This window comes from Ostrea edulis, chromosome 1 (genome assembly GCF_947568905.1).
Source record: "Ostrea edulis chromosome 1, xbOstEdul1.1, whole genome shotgun sequence".
Taxonomy (NCBI): Eukaryota; Metazoa; Mollusca; class Bivalvia; order Ostreida; family Ostreidae; genus Ostrea; species Ostrea edulis.
Window position 1 is genome coordinate 69,371,550 of NC_079164.1, and position 25,974 is coordinate 69,397,523.

At 34.3% G+C, this 25,974-nt stretch overlaps 2 protein-coding genes across 2 annotated transcripts; one reads left to right on the top strand and one right to left on the bottom strand.

Annotated features, from left to right (window-relative positions):
- Window positions 1–3,309: 3,309 nt before the first annotated feature.
- On the bottom strand, window positions 3,310–21,058 carry LOC125683674 (nuclear speckle splicing regulatory protein 1-like). Its single transcript, XM_048925110.2, has 7 exons — window positions 20,961–21,058; window positions 15,780–15,855; window positions 11,088–11,156; window positions 7,353–7,481; window positions 6,853–7,060; window positions 5,155–5,278; window positions 3,310–4,058 (listed from the first exon to the last, which is right to left on the bottom strand). The coding sequence occupies exons 1-7, from the start codon at window positions 20,984–20,986 to the stop codon at window positions 3,395–3,397; spliced, it is 1,296 nt and encodes a 431-aa protein (XP_048781067.2). The 5' UTR covers window positions 20,987–21,058; the 3' UTR covers window positions 3,310–3,394.
- Window positions 21,059–22,840: 1,782 nt separating this feature from the next.
- Window positions 22,841–23,685, top strand: LOC125664864 (uncharacterized). Its single transcript, XM_048897669.2, has 2 exons — window positions 22,841–23,016; window positions 23,182–23,685. The coding sequence occupies exons 1-2, from the start codon at window positions 22,962–22,964 to the stop codon at window positions 23,664–23,666; spliced, it is 540 nt and encodes a 179-aa protein (XP_048753626.2). The 5' UTR covers window positions 22,841–22,961; the 3' UTR covers window positions 23,667–23,685.
- Window positions 23,686–25,974: the final 2,289 nt, after the last annotated feature.

Consider the following 25,974-nt stretch of genomic DNA (forward strand, 5'->3'; position numbering starts at 1 on the left):
TAATTCTTTACCATTAGTCTATATAATTAAATGGTATCGAAAACATCTACCTAAGCTCACGAAACGATACCTGCATGGTCAACCATTTGTGTTTATAGCTAAAGTGCAAGACCTAGTCGAAAGTGATTAGAGACGCGAGTTTTCATTGGAGGACCAAAAAATAATATCCAATCGTTCAATTTGAAAATTCCCAAATTATTTTGTCCGATGTTGATAAAAATCAAATGTTATATACATCTTGAAAATACGTGGAGTTGAGTAATGTTCAAATTCTTCTAGTTTTTCGAATCTCAGCCAATCAGAAACGTAGAAATATTCAATCAAATAATGATAAAAAAATATGATTGACATTTTTTTATTCAAAGCAATTTATATAATCCGTTAACACCAAACTATATATTTGGAAGTATTTTTTCAAAATAGATTTAAAATACCCCTACCATCTCACCTTTTTCGTCAGCAAAACAATGTAGGCCGTTTCGGAAACTGCCATGACGTCACAATGACCTAATTCGTAGCTATATAAGAAAACGATTGGCTGTATGGTAGAGTCTAAAATGTAACAGTGGGTTTACGAAATAGGTAGTAGAGTAGAATAGAAATAAAACTCTTTGTTTTCGTGTATATTGCAGGCTAACCACCTTGGTTCCCAAATGTTGTTTGCAATATAAAAGCCAAGGATTTTATATTTAAAAACATCATTTCTCGACCTCGGAAGTTATTCTGCAACATACACGAAAACGCGATCATTATTTTAAAAATATATCTCATAACCGACTACTAGAGCTTATCTAAACGATACCTGATCAGTCATCTTTGTTAACAGCTAGAGTGCAAGACCAAGTAGAAAGTTATTGCAGATGCGATATTCCATGAATTACTAAAAATAATAACCAATCGTATCAACTTGGGAATTTTCAATGAATATTTGGTTCGTTGTTCGAAAAATGAAATACAATATATATTCACTTTGATGGTAAATTCAAAATGCTATTCTCTCTAGTTTGTTGAGTCTCTGCCAATAAGAAAGCTTGGAATCAATCAAACATGACTACTACGAGAATATATATTAAACTTGAGGCAACATAACAGTAGTTTTGATTTTTTTCATAAAGTTTTGTTTTTCTTTGATTTAGAGATCAACGCAATCCCTGATGTAGATGCTTTATACATGTAGTATTCTGCAAAATATAGTGCCTCAAATCTATTCATCTATAATCTTACAAAAACTTTGCACTGACACAGGCCTTCAAGTGGCATTTGACTAAAAGTAGGGCATTATATATGGCATAGCGTCTTTTAAAAACATAGGGAAATTTCAGGAATTTATAAGGCAATTACATGTACAATATATACATATAGGGCTCCCCCAAGATACAGTATAATATGAAATACACATATCTATTTTGACAACAACAAAAATGAATCATTGCTTTCCTGTACATGAAATGATAAGAAGAAACAAGAGGCCCGCAGGCCTTATAGGTCACCTGAGTTTTAGTTAAAAGTACCACTAGTACCAAGGGTTAAACAATCTAGAAAAAATCCTTTTCTTAGTGTTTAAGCTAAAAAAAAATTAATAATGCTTTATTTCTGCACAATATATGTTGAATATTACAAATGTAAACATTGCATAGAATTTGAACAGAAATGTTCTCATACCATCTTCCACACTTGGCTCACACATACAGAAATTCAAAAAGTTTTGTGAGAATTTTACATGCTATGGAAAAGAAAAGAAAAGCAATATAAAATGCAGTCCTGACTTTGGACATGTATACTATATTACATACATACAATGTCATTATACTTCCAGCATACATTTCCTCTGTTCCCAGTGAGAATCAAAATCAACAGCAAAATTCTTCACAGGAATATGTTTTGATATTCAGCAAAAGTACACATATAAAACAAGATCTGTTCTTTAAACTTAAAACCCTGAGGATGTAAAATTTACAATTCTTCTTTGCTTTTTCTAATTATGCATTTAGTTTTTATGCCATATTAGAAAAGCTCAAGGAGTCTTTCAAATATGATAAAGACAACAATCACTATACTAATTTTGGCTCCACCCTGGAAGCAAACCTTACCCCCGCGGATCATGAAATTTACAATTTCGGTAAAGGCCTTCATACTCCCTCTAAATATCAATTTAGTTAAAATTTATTTTACATATATGCACTAATATATATATATATATATATATATATATATATATATATATATATACACATGTATATGTACATTTGTATATATATATATCCAAATGTGAAAAAATTGCCTCAGTGTCCGGTAATCAATAAAATAAAACATAACAACACGTTGTAAAATGTAAGCCCTTGCATATTTAAAAAAATCTTCAGACGTTTTACATTATGTTCTTATGACTATAACAATATAATGACGTTATAATACAGAGGGAGTCATTTGTGACGCAATACAAAGAATTTACATTAACCTATTAAGTGTAATCAGCTTCTTCTAAAGAAATAGCCTCAATAATTCTCATACGACTATCCTTCGTCACAATTGTTCCTGCATCCACATCTTTATCATATATTAACTCAAATCTCATTGCCTTTGTCAGTATACATGTATATATATATAGATATATATATACACACACACATGTATAGATATATATATTATTAGGGATGCAGGAGTAGAATGGCAATTGTTAATGCACAACCGACACAGACCAATTGAAATAGGTCACCTGAGTTTACTCAGAGGACCTAAATATTCTTTTTTTTTTGAGGGGGGAGGGATGTTAAGGTGATTGAAAACAAAAACTACATTTTTCTAAGTAAGCGTAGCGTGCAAAAAAAAAAAAAAGAGAAAAGAAAAAAAAGATTAGACATTTATTGGAATTTATAGGACTAAACCCGGCTAATAGAGGGAAAATGCCATTTTCAGGCAAAAATATATATGGATTATAGAGGGTTGTCAAATATATAGGTTTTTTTTAAAGGAAATATAACACCACTTGAAGGCCTGCACGCATATCGTGGCCCAAAGGGTCATGAATAAAATAAATTTAGAAAAACAATAGCCCTTAGTTATTGTTTTTGAGAATATATCATGCACATGTAGTTTAAAATCTGATATGAAATGTTCATGAGAAACCTTTGATAAAAGATTATTCCTGTATACTCCTATGTAAAATGTTCCATTGTGGTCTCACCCTTGTCCAGGGATTTTTTTTTAATTTACACCAAACAAGACTGGAAAATGTTTATACTTGAAACAAATGAATACACCTTATTGATGATTTTATGCTTGAAAAAGAAAACAAAACAAAAATCAAACTACTTGTAAACAATTTGAAATTTATTGAGCACAATATGAAAATAGACTACCCTATATTACTTCACAATATTATATATATATATTGTTATTCTTGCTGACTTATCAATTTCACTTTCTCCTTTGCCAGCTTTCTCTCTAAATATCTCTTTCTTGCTTCGCTTGCTGCGGATTCTGTAGTTTTCTTTAAAACAACTCCTGTCTTATTCACTGTATTTTTCTGTGTATCCTCTGACAATTTAACGTTTTTGTCGACTTCTCCCTCTGGCAGACTTTTCCTGTCATATTTATCATCCTGCTGTTTAGGGTCCTTTGGACTTTCATGCCTGCCTTCATGTTCTTTTGTTCTAGATCTTTTCCTCCTGTCTCGACCGACTTTCTCACTATCTGAATCACTCTCCCTTTTGTATCTCTGTTTATTTTTCCAATTTTCTCTTTCACTAGAACTCTCACTCCTGTCTCTGTGTGATTTCGGAGAATACCTCCCCTTATGTTTTTGAGATTCTGGAGAATGTTTTCGTTTCTTTTGTCTGTCTATTAATTCAGACGTGTCTCTTCTTCTTGGGTGTTTGTCCTCTGAATCAGAATCAGAGTCCATTCCTTTTCTTTCTCTATTATGCGATGGAGACCTCCTGCTTCTTTCCGTTGATGTCAGTCTGTGTCTGTAATCTCTCTGTGAACTTTCATTTTGAGAACTCTCTTTTCCCCCTGATCCACTGAATTCCGACCGTTCTGGACTATCAGGTTCTTTCCTACAATACAACAATAAGATAAAATGTATAGGTATTTTGAAACAGATCAGAATATACTGAATATTCTTCTACCTTTAAATGTTTTTGGTTGTTTTACAGACATGTTGTTTGTTGAATTATATACTGTTCACTGTGTACACTGGCTACTTAAGGAAATTTTGTTGTTACCTAACTTGTGTTAATAACGATATGCAGTTATTGGTTAACTTGTGTCAAAGACTTAGTAATGAACTGAGTAAAGGACATGTTGTTAATTAACTTGTTGGTATTTAATTTGTGTTAAGGACATGTTGGTCAACTTATTTTAAGGACATGCTGTTGTTAGTTAATTTATGGTAGTTATTTTTGTTACGGACATGTTGTTAATTAACTTATGGTAGTTATTTGTATTAAGGAAATGTTGTATAAAGTTAACTTGTTGGTAGTTAATTTGGGTTAAGGACATGTTTTTTAGTTAACGTGTGCTAAGGACATGTTGTTGTTGCTTAACTTGTGTTAAGGACATTTTCAATACTTACTTCACTTTGATTATCTGAGTGTTACATCAACAAACACTGTCAGACTCAATACTTACTTCACCTGGATTGTTATAGAGGTACAACAACAGGCACTCTGTCAAACTCAATACTTACTTCACCTGGACTGTTATACAGGTACAACAACAGGCACTCTGACAGACTCAATACTTACTTCACCTGGACTGTTATACAGGTACAACAACAGGCACTCTGTCAAACTCAATACTTACTTCACCTGGACTGTTATACAGGTACAACAACAGGCACTCTGACAGACTCAATACTTACTTCACCTGGACTGTTATACAGGTACAACAACAGGCACTCTGACAGACTCAATACTTACTTCACCTGGACTGTTATAGAGGTACAACAGCAGGCACTCTGTCAGACTCAATATGTACTTCAACTGGACTGTTATAGAGGTACAACAACAGGCACTCTGTCAGACTCAATACTTACTTCACCTGGATTGTTATAGAGGTACAACAGCAGGCACTCTGTCAGACTCAATACTTACTTCACCTGGACTGTTATAGAGGTACAACAACAGGCACTCTGTCAGACTCAATACTTACTTCACCTGGACTGTCGTTGAATCCGATTCCTGAGTTGCTGTTGATGTGACTCCTCCACTTTGCTCATTTAACATGTAGCGATAGAAACCACTCATATCCCTCTGTTTCTTTACATCTAACAACTCTACAATACACGTTAAATTAATTTAAATTTACATCTAACAACTCTACAATACACATTAAATTGATTTAAATTTACATATAACAACTCTACAATACACGTTAAATTAATTTAAATTTACGTCTAACAACTCTACAATACACGTTAAATTAATTTAAATTTACATCTAACAACTCTACAATACAACTTAAATCAATTTAAATTTACATATAACAACTCTACAATACACGTTAAATTAATTCAAATTTACATCTAACAACTCTACAATACATGTTAAAGTAAATTAAATTTACATCTAACAACTCTACAATACAAGTTAGATTAATTTAAATTTACATCTAACAACGTTAGATTAATTCAAACAGGACTGGAAATACAATTCATGATTCCATAGTTTCTCAGCTTGATAGTTAACACATATAAATAATCTCAAGGTGGTTAGTTATTTATTTTCTCTCAAGAATCTTTCACTCATAGGGAGACGTCACCATTGCCGGTGAAGGACTGCAGAATCTAGGTCTACATGTATGCTTAGTGCTTAAGGCCTTTGAGCAGGGAGGGATTTTTATTGTACCACACCTGCCGATACATGGGTCCTTGGTTTTTGTGGTCTTATCTGAAGAACCATCCCGTTTAGTCACCTCTTACGACAAGCAAGAGGTACTGAGGACCTATTCTAACCGGGATCCCCATGGGGTATATAATCTCTCAAGATGTAATAATCCTAATATACAGTCAAATTTTTCTTAGCGGCCACTTGAAATCAGCGGCCACTCATGAACAACGGCCACTCTCAATTCCTCCAGATGATTTTTCCTATATATTTGTACTGGAATAAATGGCCACCTGTGTAATGCAGCCAGCGGCCACTCAAATCCTCACCCAACTTGATAATTACACTGTAATAGGTGGCCATTTTGTCCAATGACAGGGTTTTATCAGAGATATCTTACATGAGTTAATCAGCTGTGATGATAGCTGATTGTTTTGAAAACACACATTCACTTGGGTAATTAAATACTGGTCAGTTTACCTGAAGCTGTATAAAAACAGATTTGTGTTCAAATTAAATATTCTGTACTCTGTTATCATTGTTTGTCATTTTTAACACATTGTCGAAATGGCTTCGCTGAATGTAAATCTGAAAGTTTTAATTTGTCTGAAAAAGTCAAAGTGCTTGATCTGGATAAAAAAGGTATATCTTCTCGCAAGATTGCAGCAGAATTAAAAATGTTGGCAAGACTCAGATAAACAACCTATTGAAAAGAAAAGCTGAATATCTAGAGGATTTTGAAAATAATGTGGATCCAGAAAGAAAACGGCGACAACACATTACAGGAAATGAATGTACATATGTATGATCAGTATTTTTAAGAAATTCACCTTATTTTACTCTGTGAAGTGTAATAAAGTTTAGAACTTGTTCATATATTGATTGACTGGCTGTTTACAGGGCAAACTGGAATAAGAGGCCACCTGTCATAAGTGGTCACTTTCATAACTTCCCTAAGGTGGCCTCTTAAAATAAGTTTGACTGTATAATCTCCAGATGTAATAATCTTAATAAATAAATGCACCTTCCATAGCTGCTTCTCTCCGCTCTTTCTCCTCTAGTGCCTGCATTTCCTGCATCTTTTTGCGGTAGGCTCCCGTTACAAACACTTCCTTGTCATCAAATTCTCCGCCCTCCTTCTCTCTTTCTTTCTGAACCTTTTTCTCTGCTCGTCTTTCATCCTCTCTCTTCCTTTCTTCTGCAGCCTTTAGCAAACCTGCTATGTACTTGGGCTGTAAAAATCAATTGTGAACATGCTGAGTAATAAACAACATAAACTTGAAGAACGATAACAGATCACCATTTCTACAAGTTTATACTTTTGGATGCAGAACCTGTTGAATACCACAGGGTACATCCACTCTTGAGAATTTTCCATAATTTAAACCTCAAGGTGTTGGTCTCCAGTTTTTTACTTTGTTTGAATAAACAACATTGGATAAGGAACATTTTAAATATGAAACAAATTACAGCATTTATAAACATAGAGAGATGTATAAAAGAACATGTTTGTGTATATTCAACCTTTTTATCTTTCTTCTGTTTGACAGATTGGTCCTTCTCTTCTTTCTTGGCTTGAAGATCATCATATATACTGTCATATTCATACACTGTAGGGTCGGCTTCAAGAGCTTTGTCTATTTCAAGCTGAGTCTGAAACAAAAGTTTACCAAATTCATGACTTAATGCAATTTAAAGTCAAACACTTTGAAAATTATAAAATCAAAAGAGATAACTTTGAAGACAAACCCTGGATATGGGAAGGGAAAAATTCAAGTATAAATGAAATGATTCTGAATCACCAGTGAAATGAGAGATGATGACCAAATGATTTCCATATCTGTCTTTTTAAAGGTACAGACATGATATTCTTTTTGTTTCCAAACCAACTTTGTTAATGTGTCTATAATGGCATTATATAACAACTTATGCAATATGAACTAATTTCACCCCAGATGAAAGGAATAGGTTGAAATTTAAAATTTGTTCTCAACTAATTTAACTGTAAGACACATTTGATTGGCCTTGTTTGTATAATGTATGCATTGTGTGCACCTTCACATGTGGTCAAAAAGAAAAAAACATTAATTCATGATGTCAGAAGTTTTGAAATTGAGTTCATTTACTGTAGATATAGGAAAAAAGAACCTATCAGAATAATTCAGTATGCTAGATCATTTGTAAAACACAATAAGTTACATGTATATGCACTGAACCAAGAGTTGCACAAAAATAGCATGTGGTGTGCAAATATTTTAGACATTTTAGACAGTCATGTGGTCAGCACTTGGCTCATTTCAGAAAGGCTGTCTTGAAACTATATATTTTTCATTAAATGATTGACCGTATATCTACATGTATACAACTGTCGTTTTTTGTATGCATATTTAATAGAGTTTTGTGTTAAGCATATGTGCCTTTAACTAATTACATAACCAATTCTTTGTTTCATGAATTTGTCATATCCATTTATTTTAAACTATATCAATGGTCAAGCCAGAAGAAGACATCCACCTTGAGACTCTTCTATCTAGGCTCAAAATAAGAGACATTGCTGAAGTTCTCCAATTGGGCAGGCTGAGATGGCTTGGACACGTTAAGCGCAGCACAAGCTGGGTCTCGCAGGTCAGATGCAGGAACATTGGTGCACAGCAGGGCCAAGGCAGACCAAAGCTTTCTTGGGACAAACTCGTGAAGCATTATCGTGTAGCCCTGAACATGGACTCTACCAACCCACTGGATCGCCATGCGTGAAGAGGAAGACTTCGCTCTCGACAGACAGACAGGCCACACCCTCGACATGAGGATTAATACAAAACCGGTCGATGATGATGATGATGATCAATCAACATGCACAACAAGTAATACATTGATCACCACAAATCAAGATAGCAGCATATACATGCAAAAATTACTAATATGACATAGAAATACTACATTGACCCCAAAAACCTGGAAATTACATTCTATTTCTGCTGAGATTTGGTTGGTGCTGGTTGGTTCAAGATTCTGATGGCAAAAGAAATTGGATCGCACACACCAAAATATGAATTATTGTAAACTGATTGAATGTATTAACAGTTTTTGCATGGTCTTCCCCTTCAGTAAGAACATCCAGAGTGAGCTTAAAATCACACAGTTTATCAACAGGTGATAAACCTAATGGACATTTACAGATCAAAACATTTTTTCGACTGCCGCGGTGGTCTAGAGGTTAGAGCGTTCTCCCGGCCATGACAAACCTAAATCGTTAAAACAGCTAGTGACAGTTCCATCGCCAAACGCTCAGCATCAGGTGCGAATGTGCTTTCGTACCATTAAATATTGTGGCCATTTTTCATGCTGTGCTATAAACAAAGAATATGTAATGGTTATGCAGAACCTGGCACAACGCAGCAAAAGCAGCCCAGAATCGTGTTCGTTGGAGGACTGTCGTCGATGGCCTATGTTCCTCACGGAACGACAGGCCTAAGTAAGTAAGTAATGCAGCACAGTTTGCAAATTGCAGGAATATCATTTCCCAAAATGACTGAGAATTTCTTATTAGTAATCAATTTTATTGTTTTCTTACACTCTCCTTTGAAGAATTTTGTATCAGTTAGTCACTATGTTTGTAGCGTATGTTGTCTAACCGTTAACTAGATAACAAGTGGTCATCAAAATTCATAAGCAGGGTTGACATGACTAGTAGATGATCCCTATAAAATTTTAGTTCAAAGGTTGCAGGAATTTCTTTTAGCTTGTATACAGCAAATGCTGTCCAACTGATAACCAGAGAACCTTTGTCTTATGGTGATTAAATGTCATAGGCAGGTTGGTCATGAATGAATGACCTCAAAATTTTAAGTTCAAATTTCATTTGATTTTTCTAACAGATGTCCAAACCTAACCTTTAACCTGATAATTATTAAACTTTATGGGCAATTTGGTTATGACTAGTTACTGACATGGTCTTGATCTTCATTGATGTTACTCGTGACAGGATTTTCTAGCATGTACATGTATGTATGTAGTATTTGTTGCATGACCAATAACTCATGAAGTTTTTGATGAATAGCTATCAAACTACACAGGCGATTTGATTATCACTGCTAGATGAACTCATTGGTTTTCAGGTCAACAGGTCACTATATCTTCTTAGCACAGAATTTAATTTGGGGTTAGGAAGGCATATGTAGTGTTTGAAAAATCCTGAACATTTAATACCTGGGGTCTGGTAAAGTTAGATGCGGGTATGTGAACCTTACAAGCCAGAGAGGCATGTAATTCTAAGCATGCATGTTTACTTTTAGAGGCATTTTCTAGTTCAAAATATCAATTTATTTAATATATTGATGCATTTCATTTAAGTGAACCCTTGTACAACTTAACCCAAATTAACTGATTAAGTCAGGCAAATGTTTACAATATTTGATTACTGTACAGCTGTGTAGTGTATGATAGCGCCTTTCTTTCACTGATGGCATTGTAATTATATGCCATGGTTTCAAGGTTGAAGCATTGACATTATACATGTATATCAAACTGAGATTAGGAACTCCCCACAGGCTTATCATATCTTGCGGCCGCAGTACTTTATTGGTAAGAAAGCACACTCTGATTTCATTTATGTTATCCATCTTAAAAATCAAAGATATCAAAATGAAACCTTCCAAATCCAATTACAAAAACACTTTTATATGATATTTCCCTTCAGAGTAAATGAAAGTGATGTTTCAAAAAGTGACATGTCCCGGCCAACTCAACCATTGGTAAATCGGTGAGATTTCAGGAAATGCATGTTTGCAATTTGCCTAAATTTTACTACTAGTATATTTTTAATCATCAAATCATTCCACAACTTGTTAAGTTCAAATTCATTTTATGATAAGAATGAAATCAACTTCATTTGATATAAATCATTAAGGACTTTTAGGTGGGACCGTTACATATTTTGAGTGGTAAACACGCCAAAGGAGTTGTTCATCACGGTTACATATATAGAGTATGTCTGGATCTGGTTGAAGTAGGGAAACTTAGCCAAACCTGGGAAGAAAGTCATATCACAGCAATCCATTGATTCCAGTGATGTGAATAAAAATTATATATATTCAAGGCAAATAAGAATAATCAAAGGGACAATTCATTCCAAATTTTGTTTGTTGGTGGATACATCTGTTTAAAAGGTATGTGTTGGGAAAACATGTGTTTTTCAAACATGTTTTGTTTCTCACAAAGTACATGTAATATGAAGGATTAGATAGACAATTTTAAACATACCTGTCTCTTGAGTTTGGCCTGCAATGAAGACTTCTGAAGACTTGAGTTGATTTCTTGTTTTGGCGTTTCCTTAAAATAAAAAATGCTTAAATTTGTCAATATTTACAAACAAGAGGCCCATGGGCCACATCGCTCACCTGAGTCAACTTGGCTCATATCTAAAAAGATTTTTCCTATATATTCGCATATAAAACTTTGATCCCTACTGTGGCCCCAACCTACTCCTGGGGGTCATGATTTTTTCAAAATTGGAATGTGGACTATGTCAGGAATCTTTCATGTGAACTTTTCTGGCCCAGTGATTTTTCAGAAGAACACTTTTAATGATCATCCCTATATATTTGTATGCAAAACTTTGATCCCCTATTGTGGCCCCATCCTATCCTCAGGGGCCATGATTTGAACAAATTTCAATCTGCACTATGTTAGGAAGCTTTAATGTTAATTTCCACTTTCTTGGCCAAGTAGTTTTTGAGAAGAAGATTTTTAAAGATTTTCCCTATATATTTCTATGTAAAACTTTGATCCCTCCCCCTTGTGGCTCCATCCTGCCCCTGGGGTGCATGGTTTTTACAAACATTAATCTGCAATATGTTAGAAAGCTTTCATGCAAATTTCCACTTTCCAGGTTCAGTAGTTTTTGAGAAGAAGATTTTTAAAGATTTTCCCTATATATTTGTATGTAAAACTTTGATCCCCTATTGTGGCCCCATCCAACTCCTGGGGGGCCATGATTTTCATAAAATTAAATCTGCACTATGTCAGGAAGCCTTCATGTAAATCTCAGCTTTTCTGGCTCAGTGGTTCTTGAGAAGATTATCAAAGATTTTTCCTATATATTTGTATGTAAAACTTTGATCCCCTATTGTGGCCCCATCCAACCCCCGGGGGCCATGATTTTAACAAATATGAATCTGCACTATGTCAGCAAGCTTTCATGTAAATTTCAGCTTTTCTGGCCAAGTGGTTCTTGAGAAGATTTTTGCATTTTTGTGATTATCTCCCCTTTGAAACGGACAAGGCCCTTCATTTGAACAAACCTGAAAGCCCTTCACCAAAGGATGCTTGTGGACAAGTTTGGTTGAAATTGGCCCAGTGGTTCTGGAGAAGTTGAAAATGTAAAAGTTTACAGACAGACGGACGGACGGACAGACAACAGGCGACCAGAAAAGCTCACTTGAGCTTTCAGCTAAAAAGAGAATTCATTTGATATTCAACAGTATACTGTACAAACAGTAATAGCAAACTAAAGAAATCCTAAAATTAGTTCACTTTCACAACACCTTTACAACCTATCTGTGACTCCTCTATAGTTTTGTGCTTATACTGCTCTTCTTCATAGAGACAAGTAAGAGGAAGTTTCAGTTAGACTGATCAGACAGAAAACCAGTACTGACTACAGCCTTCTTCCCAGTCACAACAGTTAATTGCATACATGAATGACCCAAGGTCATCCTAGAGATCGACAGTTGGTATATTGCAATTGAGCATTTTTCAAAGGACCTGATTTTCAGACCATTTAATATTGCAAGTAATTGAGACAAGGCCAAACCTCCATAGTTTTTGAAATCCTAACTTCAATACTTTTGATTTCCATTAGTGGAACTCTTCAAATTAAAGGCGCGTAAAGTCGTGCTACCTGGACAACGTAAACAATAGGCACACGTAATATGGCATTGAATACGAATCAACTGCAAAACACAACACTGATCAAAATTTTAAAATTAAAAGAAATCAACTATTTTAACCAAAAAAAGACTAACTTCTTAAACTATGTGAGGGAGCACAGGTACTGAATTTGCTAAAGGGGTATAGCGCACTTGGTATGCAATTTCGCCTGCATAAATACCTTTTTTTAAAATATAATTTTTTACAAATATTCTGCTATACAATGTCAGTTTATACTTGTGTTTACCCAAATTACTTAATAAAGATATCTATATGTTGATAGTATCTTTATTTGATAAGCATAAACATCACCATGATTAAATAGAGTATAATATATAGTAGATGTAACGTAATGGGCACAAAAAATTGCAAACTCTTGCAAAAGGCCACCATAAACCAGAAATAAAACACTGAAATTGTTTTACTTGATTATGACTGTATAAAAGTCTGTTTGAGGAAATTTGGTATAAGGTGGCCCTCTTGTTGAAAATGGATAAAATATGAAAAAATCGTTCTCAAAATTTACCTTGAGGTTTAGCTGCCTGTCAAACATTAAACCTTTAAACTTACATGCCTGGGTGGCCTAGTGGTTTAGGTGTTCAGTAATCTTACACTTAAACTATACATCATTCCGAGTTCAAGTCCAATATTTTTCCAATTTTTTTTTGTTTTTTTTTTTGCTTTTCGTTTTTTGGTGGTTGTGTTCTTGAGGGGTTGGGGTTGGGGGTGTTTTAAATGTGATACATATATTATAACAAATATTAGTCATTTTCATCATAACTTCTAATATTTGCAAGTTACGACTTAAAGAAAGGGAATTTATTACGAGATCACTGTAGTTCCGTTTGTTTACACTAACATGTTCCTGTGTGCACAGAATTTTCAAACTGTAATGTGGCCAGTGGCGGATTTAAAGGGGGGCGCAGCCAGCCCCCCCCCCCCCTAAAATTTTCAAACTGAAGGTAAATCGTGGTATCTTGTTTAGAAAAATGTACTAAACAATGTAAGAAGCAATAATTTATTCCACTCCCAAAGAAACAAATGACAAAATCTATTGATTTCTTGAATTACATTATGGAGAGAACTTAATTTTTTCCAAAAACCCTTAAAATTTGCATCATTTTATTAATTTCACCTCATAAAAAATGATAGAAAATAATAAAAAAGACTAAATAGGAGATATATTTCAAGCCCTATAACATCTGTAAAATCCAAAAGTTTCTCTTTGCCCCCTGGGCCCCCACCAGGGCTTTGCCCCCAGACCCCCTGCCTCATAAAGTGGTTTGTCCCCCCCTCCTCCCATAACCGCAATTCATGGATCCGCCCCTGAAGGCTGACGAAAATCTAAACAAATACTACAAGAAAAAGGAAACAAATGCACAGCATATAATAAGTAAAAATAGGTCATGGGAGGAAAAGAACTGTTATACGGTTTGACTACTCAAAAAAATATATAAAAACTTATGTAGCAGCTGTCATATGATATTTAAGCAAAGCTAAACACTCGAATTATCTGCAACCAAAGGCAAATGAACTGATGACATCAATTAAAGGCGCTGCAGTCATGTCAGAAAAAGACAGTGAGTTAAGTAATGCCATATGTAAAAGGGTTGTTGTGTAATATGAATGCACCTATAAAAATATTGTACAGTTCATCATTCCAAATAGGAAAATGGTCTATTAATTAAAGAACGACTCATACATGTATAAATGTCAGTAATGCTAAACTGCGGCAGTTATTTATCTTGGTTAATGAAACATCAAAAACGTTGGCCTTATATTTAAATATAACACTCCAGTCTATTATTGGAAACTGGTGTTTTCCATTTAGATTTCTGAGTCGGCCATTTCATCAGCAAATGCGCTATACCTCTTTGACCAATGTAAAGCATCAACTGCAAGAAGAACTGTTAAGGTAAAAACCTATGCACATCCAACATAACGAAATTTTCTTGCAAATAATGGGATTCATATGCTTTTAAACTTATTCTGTCAGACTATGAAGATATTTTATCATACAATTAGCGGAATTCGGATAGAAAATATCGATTTTTGAAATTTTTTAAATACGTAATTTGACTATATATGGCTATTTACCATGACACATTGTTTTTTCAAATATATATATTAAAAGGGGGGGGGGTGGTTATATTTAAAAGAGGGGGGCTATCAACATTTTACTTATGTCCCGGTAATCTCGCACTTGCTCGCAAGACTTAATTTGTTCATTGACGCGCAAGAGTCATCAAAGCACGATCGGTAACTCTGACGGGCTGGTAATAGGAAGTATTGGGCCAAATCTGCAAAATTAAGGGCCAAAACCTCTGCCTACTATTCAATATAGTGAATGATGATCCCCCCTCCCCCCAAAAGCAATTCTTATTCATTTATCCAATGTACACAATAATGTTTTAATGTTCACTGTTTATTAAAGTGGGTTCAAGTAAGATCAAGCAAGGGAATAGCTGCCCATGCACCAGCATACTGCGGCGTAAATATCATTCAGTCAAAAATAAATTAAAGTGGTGAATCAGATAAACAAACATTATCCTAATACATGTATATCAGATAAATGTTTTCAAATGCAATTGATCATGTTGATTCTTAAATTACTTTTATTAATTTTGAAATATAAAATGGTGTTTTCATCTTTGGTTTAATTTTGAAAAATAAAATGATGTGTTCATCTTTGGTTATTGAACTATTTGCTGTGTTTATAGAAGATTGCAGCTGGGTAAGGTTAACATTTTGCCATTACAAGCTAGTTTTAAAAATACAGGAAAAGTGCATGTCTCATTTCCCACAAGTCAAAGCTTAAGTGATCAAAATCTAAACAATGTCATGCTCACTCAGCAAATTTTATACAAAAGGTGAAAAAAAAACAACGAGAAACACATTTGAAAGTTAAAATATCTACTCCAGCTACAAGATTTAATCATTAGTACGCCTGTTTCAAGAAGATTCACAAGAACTCAATATACTGAGACCCTGTGGATACAAGGTATCAAATGTATAGTTACTAACCTCATCGCTGTCATCTCCAAATACATTTGATACTTTGAATGTTGACTGTTTCTTTTTTGGCACCAATAGTCCATACCTATTGGTTGAAGAAATACATTATTTATATGTTAATTTTGGTACTGCATCATCGGTACAACATCGCATGTTACAAAGGTATCAACACTAGACACGATTTGATTGTCATAATTCTTATATCATAACTGCAGTTTCAAAATGTCAGGAAAGAAAATAATTGATTTTAGTTTTAAAATTTCCCCAAAATATTTCTATCTTTCAAACAGATGTAATTGACAGATAAATTCACATCTCAATTTGGAAATAACTCGTGTCTATATCACATGCTCTAAATTCATCAATTTCCTTTGTTTCGAACTGAAGCAAGTTTGAAAATTATCATTTTTATAGTTTTAAAAACATATTAGGAAAACATCATTGAAAGTTAGGAGTCTATCTTTCATACAAAATTTGAAGACTTTAAGATTATTTCAGGGTAATTTTTTCTTCTTCACACTATTCACATCAGAGCAAATTCTTGTCCATATCCATATTATATATATAGCGATAAGTAATGATACTTATACTATTTTTCCTTAAGCAACAATGTGTTGTGGTTATTAATTTGCCATGATGTAATTCACCACAGCCCTAGTTTTACTGGTATGCTACATTGTACAGAGCTGTGTAGTGTAACCATTAACCAGCTAACCTGTTGTACCGGTACACTACATTGTACAGGGCTGTGTAGTGTAATGATTAACCAGGTAACCTGTTGTACTGGTACACTACATTGTACAGAGCTGTGTAGTGTAATGATTAACCAGCTAACCTGTTGTACTGGTACACTACATTGTACAGGGCTGTGTAATGTAACCATTAACCAGCTAACCTGTTGTACCGGTACACTACATTGTACAGGGCTGTGTAATGTAACCATTAACCAGCTAACCTGTTGTACCGGTACACTACATTGTACAGGGCTGTGTAATGTAACCATTAACCAGCTAACCTGTTGTACCGGTACACTACATTGTACAGAGCTGTGTAGTGTAACCATCAACCAGCTAACCTGTTGTACCGGTACACTACATTGTACAGGGCTGTGTAGTGTAACCATTAAAGGACACATCTCGTGTATTCAAAGTATACAGAATTGTATGCATTATTAATTTGTTGTAACAGATTATTAATTTGTTAAAACAAATTACTAATCTGTTAAAACAAATTACTAATCTGTTAAAACAAATTACTAATCTGTTAAAACAAATTACTAATCTGTTATAACAAATTACTAATCTGTTATAACAAATTAGTAATCTGTTATAACAAATTAGTAATCTGTTATAACAAATTATTGATTTGTTAAGGTAGTACTCTACATCGTTATAATGTCTGACTTCCTTTAAAAACATGGATGAAAAAATTAATATCAGCAATATTTGACTTTTCCTTTTCAATCTAAATACCTAGCCGAGTAGCTCAGTGGGTTAGAATACCGATTGCTGAACTGTAGGTCGCAGGTTCGAGTCCAGCAGGGCCGGCCGGGTTTTAAATTTTTTTCAGATCACCTTCTACTAACTGCATTTTTTGACAAAATAAAGTAAATTTGTAAATTTTCAACTTCCAAATATTGTTGTACATATCCTCCACTTTTCGTCTACATCAAATTTCTCTGGTGTCGCATACCTCCTTAAAACAAATTACATGTATTAATTTGTTATATCAAATTATTTAACAGATTATTAATATCAATGACAAGAGATCATAATAGACAATCATTAAATTTCTCTCCATAGTCTCCACATATCAAAAGGTCTATGTCAAAAGACAAACAAGAGGCCCATGGGCCTAGAATCGCTCTTCTGATACATTGTAGAACAGACAAAAATTCTCACTAACCAAGATTCATCAATTAACAAAGTTTAATGATGTTAAGTCAAATAGTACCTGAAAATTTAAATGTAACTGTCCAAAAGTAGGTCACACTGAACACTCAAGATGCATCAACTGACAAGTCAAATAGTATTCAAATATAGCCGTCAAATTCCAAAAGAAGGCCACAGTGACCTATTTTTTGGTCGACACACTCCAAAGACTCAAGATGCATCAACTGACAAAGTTTGATAATTGAAGTCAAATAGTATCTGAAATATTCAGATATAAACGTCAAATTCCAAAAGTAGGTCACAGTGACCTACTTTTTGGTCGACACACTCTGAAGACTCAAGACCCATCAACTGACAAAGTTTGATGATTGTAAGTCAAATAGTATCTGAAATATTCAAATATAGCCGTCATAATCCAAAAATAGGTCACGGTGACCTAATTTTTAGTCAACACACTCTGAAGACTCAACATGCATCAACTGACAAAGTTTGATGATCCTAGCTTTCATAGTGTCCAAAATATGTATCTAAAATTGATTATGTGAAATTTGAATGTCTGCAAAATTCAAAAAGTAGGTCACTGTGACCTACTTTCTTATAAATATGTTTTGAGGCCTCTAGATGCATCAGCTTACAAGGTTTGATGATTCTAAACCTCTCGGTATCTGAAATAACAACCTAAAATGTATTCATAAATGATTAGCCATAAAATTCAGAAAGTAGGTCATGGTGACATACTTTTTACATGATGCACTTCAAGGTCCCATGATCCATCAACTGACAACTTTTGATGATCATAGGCTTAAAAGTATCCAAGATATGCATCAAAATCCATTTGATAATAATTACCTGTGAAATTCAAAAAGTAGGTCACCATGACCTACTTTTGAGACAACATGATATTAGGTCCTATAATACATCAACTGACAAAATTTGATGATCCTAGTCCTTATACTGAGCAAAATATCAAAGTTTTAACAAAACAAAATTTAAGGTCAACTTTGAAGTGACCTTGAGACCCCACCCTTTGCCCCAGGATGATGCCTTGAACATTTTTTATCTACAACCTATCTTCATCCTTATGCATAAGTTTGGTGATAATTTGCCAAGTGGTTCTTGAGAAGAAGATTTTTTAGCAACCACTACTTTTGTTTGCATTTTCCTAATTATCTCCCCTTGTTAAAGGGTCATAACCCTAGTTTTAGTATGGATGAAAGCCCTTGAGCCAAGGATACCCTGTGACAAATTTGACAAAAATTGGCCAAGGTGTTCTTGAGATATAGCCCTTTTTCCAAAAAGTTGATGCACACCGCACGCCTGACATATGGCCATATGATTAGCTCTTTGAGCCTTCGGCTCAGAAGAGCTAAAAAGCTATGGCCTGGACAAAGTATGAGAAGCGGAAGAAGATTGAAGAAGAATTCACACTTAAACAATATGTCCCCTTTCTGGGAAGGGGAGGTATAATTATTCATAGATATTTTTAAAGAAAAATGTGACATACCATCGGTACAAAAACGTTTCAATCAAGAACATGCATATATTTTCAAAATGGGTTTCCTGCAAACTGAAAGTTATGTGCTCAATATCAGATCTAGCATTGTGTACTAGAAGGCTTTATAAGTTACAATAATTCACAGTAGTAACTAAAGTGGCAATAAAGCAAAACAAGAGGTTCATGAGTCTTAAAGATTGCCTGAGTCTGAGCTAATCTACAAAAGCTGAATATAATATGAATAGAATTTACATTATATGTAGTTTAGATATGCAACCAGGAAAATTAGTATTGATTTCATAGCCTTTTGCAGTAGTGATACTTTTAACTAATGCTCAGGTTACCAACAAAACATGTGGGCCTCTTGTTAAATTAATGATTGATTGATTGATTGTATCATGCTTAACGTCTCGCTCGAGTTAAATTAATGATTTTAAATAACAATTTAGTAAATTGAAATAACAAATTGATAATCTGTTAAAACAAATTAGCAATTTGAAATAACAATTAATTGATAATCAATAATTTGTTATAACAGATTAGTAATTTGTTATAACAGATTAGTAATTTGTTATAACAGATTGATAATTTATTATAACAGATTAGTAATTTGTTATAACAGATTGATAATTTGTTAAAACAGATTAGTAATTTGTTATATTAAATCAGTAATTTGTTATAACAAATTACTAATCTGTTATAACAAATTATTAGAAATTGTTATAACAAACTAAAAAAAGATACTGCTGCGGCCCTAATATGCTTCCGTAGTGTTTACAGACTTTTGATAAAGTCCTGTGTATACACTGTACATATAATTTTATTAAAAAAATTTATACTAGTCCGATTGGGCTAGTGCGGGAAAAAATCTACTAGTCCGACAAATATTTTTACTAGAAATCAGCCGTCGGTCTAGCGTTTTTCACCCAGACTGTATGAAAACGTCACTATAATTGATATTAGAGATCAGATGGAATGCATTGCGGAAAGAGGATTTAATTTGTATAGATCCTGGGTTCGAATTCATTTCCAGTTGGACGAGTCTCTACATTTTCTCCTTTATTGTTAAAATTATTTCGGAATATTGAAGGGTTTTAATGACTTTACAATGCATCCACTTTATATGCTTTATGCCAGCTGTGCATGAAGGTCTAGGGGTTAGGCATTTCTTCTATATAGAATGATAATCTAATACGTGTAGTAAATGGTATTTTATTAGAAAATTTCCTAGAGTACTCTGCATAAAGTTGTGACTTTTTTCTTACTAACACTGTGACCAGGTTCTTGTCTTGAAATCGTGTATAATCACGATTTTATCATGTGTTTTCACACACACACCCTCTCCTTTTATTCTTGACGATCCTAGGATGGTGACGAGAACTGTATGTGTTTCAGTGTATTTTGCACATAGAAATCTTTGAACCATATCAAATTCTTTTTTTTTTTTCGAATTTAGTGTGGCTAATGAAAATGAAATGTGGCCAATGAAAATTGGGACCCAATTTTAAGACACAGTGGCTTGAGGTAATTCTACACTAGCGCTAACAGAGGAAAGTAAATTTCCAAACATGAATTATGAAGGACTGCTTCGAGATTCGTATAAGGCTTCATTCTAAATATTCTGCCGAGCCGAATCTCAGCCGAGATTAATTTATAGGGGAAGTGTTCGTAACCTGCAAAATGCTTATCTGCTTTTTTTTAAATAACAGAGGAGTTCGAGGAAGAAGAAAGTGTGGCAGACGGACGGAGCAGAAGAATAACAATATATACCGAATTTTCTATAGTAATAAATACTTTACTCACTGCTTAGTTTTAGTCAACGGATTCATAACGTTGTGTGAACAACAGAGAAAATACGGTCTGATATCAGTTTGCAGTCGCAGGCCGATCCCGACTAAAATCATGAAACGGGGTTCAAACGCACAAAAGAAAATAAATAAATATGTACAATACAATACATATATACACAAATACACTTGTTTCTGTTTTGCATTTATCATTGTTTTTTAACAACAGAAACAAATGCATAATTATCCGTGTATTTCCATAATTTTCTATTTTAATTCAAATTGACAATTGTGTAGATCTATACGTTAATTATTAATCTAAATATTGAATTATTTCAGAATGAATGGATCCAAACATCATAATTGTGTACTGTGAAAAAGACGCCATTCTCAAAGAGAGAGGAGAAAAGTTACGGTGACACAAGAAATATCTTGGAGAAGCATTTTGCCGTATTTAATATATCAACTTCAGCAGTGATTTGCAATAGATGTTCTCACCTCTGCTACAAAAAGAAAAAGACCAAAAATACTACCATTTAAAGCCAGAGTTCGGTTTCAGATTAATATTATCTGCCCTTCAAGATACCAGCCTAGAGTATCCAGACAGTCCGCCGTTTGTCACTTTAGCGATCCCTAGCACCAGTATCAGTCATCCATACTGCTTTGTGTGAAAGAAGCCCGGACCAAAGTTAATTGTCACTCCAACCTATGCTAGATACAGAACTTATATTCAAAGTGAAATATTTGTGCAATCAGGATCACGATGCTGTCCAAGTCACATTGAAAACGGAATTCTCTCCAAAGACGCCATAGACAAGGTCAAGGCTTCTAAGGATCCCTGCCTCATCAATGTTCAGATCCGCAATACTGGAGCTTTTACAGCAAGCTAGAGAGGAGGTCCTTAAAACGAGGGTACAAAACTTGACTTCGATGAACCTACGGGTTTAAGTGACTCAGACTATTATAATTTAACCGGACTCACTAGAGAGCAGTTTGATGACATCATGACAAATTTTAACACCATAAGACCAACAAAGACCAGGCCAATCCGTACCTGTGAAACCATCCTTTTGCATGACTAAGCTACATTAATATACATGTATGTACGTTCTGGAATGGACAACCAAATGCTTGGAACAATCTTCAATATGAAAAAATTCCAGGTAAATAAAATTATTAGGTTAACTTTGAAGGTAATGATTTGTGCACATAATATATGAATATTAGAAATATAGATTTTATTGAATGATAATATTATTGCAGATTCGCAGGGCAGTACAATCTGCAAGGAAGGCTCTGATGGCAGAATTTGTCCCAAGGAACCTCGGATTTTCCCACATCACAAGAGAAGAGATCATTCAGACTCATACAAGGCCACTTGCACAACAAATTCTGTCCGATGTCAGATCCAAAGAACAATGACTCCTCTATTCTCAACCATTCGATTCATTCAAACACAGATGAAATAAAGACCTGGGTCAGAGAGGACGATATATTTGTTGTTGATAGAGGTTTCCGGGATTCAGAATCACTTTTGAATGACCTGGGTATACGTATGGAGATGCCTGCGTTTATCCCGAGGGGCCTGAAGCAATTGTCTACAGAGGAAGCTAACAGTTCCAGACTTGTAACAAAGGTATAGCTAAGCCTGTTATCTTTCTGAATAAAATGGATCTGCAGTTTGAACAATGAATGTTTACCTTATCTATTTCATGCTAATGCACTGATATATCAAAGATTTGAAATATCATGCAATTGATTGAAAACTTTAACTCTACTGAAAGTTGTGATGTCAAGTAATGTTGTCAAGTATGTTTATTGTTCATTTTAGGTCAGATGGGTTGTTGAATCCGTAAATGGAAGAATAAAGGCATGGAGATATCTTGATAAAACACTTCCAAACAGCCAGATCCCGTGTATTGGAGATTATGTTAGGATTGTCTGTAGTCTTTGTAAAAAGTACCGGCCTCCTATCAACTCTGGAACATTTGATGATGATATCACCATTGCATCAACAATGACAATGTTGGCCAAAAAGACAAACGAACTTCAACAGTTTGTTCTTGAAAACGGTATGTTAATGATTGATGACATGTTTGTTTTACATAATGGTAATTGTACATATGTTCTATTACATGAAAGTTGAAGATAACGAACAGTGACCAATCTCATAACTCCTATAAGCCATGTGTAATTTCAAATTTGAGTTCATATGTTGAGTCATTATACTTTTGCAGGGCTTGATAAAAGATCCATGAAATGGACTTCCATCGACGCTGACAGCAACACCATCACCGATTTTCCCAGGCTTACTGAGGGAGAGATCAGAAACCTTACAATTGGTGTCTATCAGCTAGAGACGACAAAATCGTATGCGGCAGAACATCTCACAGATGATGGATTATTTGAAATTCTTGTGAGCGATGATATACCCAATATTGTCAGTGCCAAAATTCAAAGCCGCACTTCATCTAAAAAGTATTCCATATGGATAAAATACGATATCACCATCTTGTCCTGGTATTGTACCTGTAAAAATGGAGCCCGGGTTGTTGGAATGTGCGGTCACTTATCCTGTATTATCTGGTATTTAGCCTTTGCTAGATATCAGAACGAGTCTTGTGGTATTTGTGACTGGACAGAGGAAGTGGATGATGCGGCGAGATCCATCGACAGCTCCGAGGATGAGGAGACTGTCGATTATGATGGACAAGAAGAGTAGTGCAAACCATACTTTTGTTTAACGTTAATTGACGATAATTAGTTAATCACGCCCAAAATGATTTTTATCAGTTAGTAATTGTACATGTAAAAATTTTGAAATATTATATTTTAAATCCACATTTCATCTAATTATGTAAAGTAATGTAGAGTGCATCGTAACTTTCACATTATTTAATAAAACACATTTCATGCTGAAATTGTGTTTTACAGACCGATGTTGTTGCTGTTTTTATTGGGGGAGGGGTGGAGATCTTTGTAATAATGACACGTGGATAATTAATACAGATTTCAGTTACGCCAGTCAAATTCAGTACAGTCGTGACTATTCATCTATGGAGAAGTAGAATATTGGGTTACAATTTTAGGCTATTTATCATAACTATTTGAAAATAACTGCAATAACATTACAATGCTACAAACAACGTCATTAAAACGTTATTAAAAAGACTCAATATTTGAGCAGTTGCAGAAATGGAAATAATGAAGATATCCTCAAAACCTTTATATTTAATGAAGTAATACACTTATATCTATATTTGGGTACAATATTGTCTAAGGACAAGGTACGGTTTTGGTCAAAATCTGCCCTGTCCTGGAAACTCACAAAAATGCTAAATCTGGTACTTGAGAATGTGCCATTTATGAATATGACCATTGTTATCCTTTATCTTCAATAACAGCTCTAATATATTCAACGGAAAACCCCATATCAAATTGTCGACGTCGCTCACTTTGACGTTATACTTTAACGAAAGCTCTTCCCAAAAGTTATATATATATATATATATGTATAGTCAAGCAATGATTTGTGACGTTCGGCATTGTAGGAAAATAAAATTTGTACCACACATAAGAGTATCAACTTTCAAAATATATTGAAATTGTTGGTTTTGTTTTGATACTGAATTTGATGATAATGAAAGTAAAATCTGGAATGCCGCACAACGGCAAAAACAACGTTGCGATTAACTGTGTGAAGCTAAAACGGAGCAAATGTGGAATGTTTAGACCATCAGATGAATGAAATAATTATAGAATCATATCTTACAGCTATATAGTTCTATTGTCTTTCTCAAAATTTCGTTTGTATGAAGGAATTTTAAAAAGATTTATTTCTGTTTACATTTTCATTAACTGTGTTGCGTGCATTCGGAAGATAAATGGCGATAAAATTAAAGTGTCTCTCATTTAAATCACCGAATGTTATACGAAGTTCGTAGCGTCATCTATGTAATTTCTCATGAAATGGAGCACACTGGAATTCCATCCTGACTTTTATTTGATTGATATGAGCGATATTCCGAGAACTTTGAGAATATCAAAATAGTAGATTCGATTTTAGCTTATAAAGCGCAATATACCGTATTAAAGTTTACACTGCAAAATTTTAGGAATGCATAAGATACATAGATTCTAACAATAAAATTAATCTGTTTGCGCTTATAAGATTATAATTCCAATGTTATTTATTACAATTATTTTGATTGGACAAAAATAAAGCTGAACAAGAGTTTATACAGCAATAAATCTGAAAACGCGATGTATTCATACACGCCTGAAAACAAATAACATAGTGCGGGGAAACTATTTAATTTTTTGCAATTGTTAATAAATTGAATGAATTGAAATTATGAGATTCAAATATTCTTTTTGAAGAATTTATACATGTGTAAACTCCGGACATTTCACTCACAAACTTAACATAATAGTGCTTCGCTCTTTTATTTAGTTTGTGAGTAAACTGATGTCCGGAGTTTACACATCGATAAATTCTTCAAAAAGAATGTTTAATCCTATAGTAATTCATTCACAATCTTACACGTATCTGCTTGGTATTTGGAATGAAACATCGTATTTTACTGGTTATATATATATTCACCAAAAACGGCAATATTTAATGAAAAACAAGAAACAAAGAACACACGAAGAACATTTATATACGTGTATGTACACACGCAAACACACATCTCTCTCTCTCTCTCTCTCTCTCTCTCTCTCTCTCTCTCTCTCGCACACAGCAATACAATCTTTCTCATACACATTCACCACACATGCTCTCAACCTCCGTCGCATATTCACTTTCTCACACGCACTCTCTCTATCTCTCACACACACACACGCATACGCATTCACCCCCCCCCCCCCCCCCAGACTAGATATAGCACACCCTCGCCTTCTCTCACGCTTCCACATCATGGTCATTTCCATCACTGTCTGAACCGTCAATGACGTCATGGATGTCCGATGCGTCTTCAAGTGATGTTGTCCAGTTCCTTATCCCCTTCAGTGACTCCTGATGCCGTCCA

Coding starts and splice junctions, on each gene's coding strand:
- LOC125683674 (XM_048925110.2), bottom strand. CDS start 20,986: ATGAATCCGTTGACTAAAACTAAGCA. Junction 15,856..20,960: donor CCGTTGACTAAAACTAAGCA/GTGAGTAAAGTA, acceptor TTCAACCAATAG/GTATGGACTATTGGTGCCAA. Junction 7,061..7,352: donor AACAGAAGAAAGATAAAAAG/GTTGAATATACA, acceptor TGATTTTTACAG/CCCAAGTACATAGCAGGTTT.
- LOC125664864 (XM_048897669.2), top strand. CDS start 22,962: ATGACAATGTTGGCCAAAAAGACAAACGAACTTCAACAGTTTGTTCTT. Junction 23,017..23,181: donor ACAGTTTGTTCTTGAAAACG/GTATGTTAATGA, acceptor ATACTTTTGCAG/GGCTTGATAAAAGATCCATG.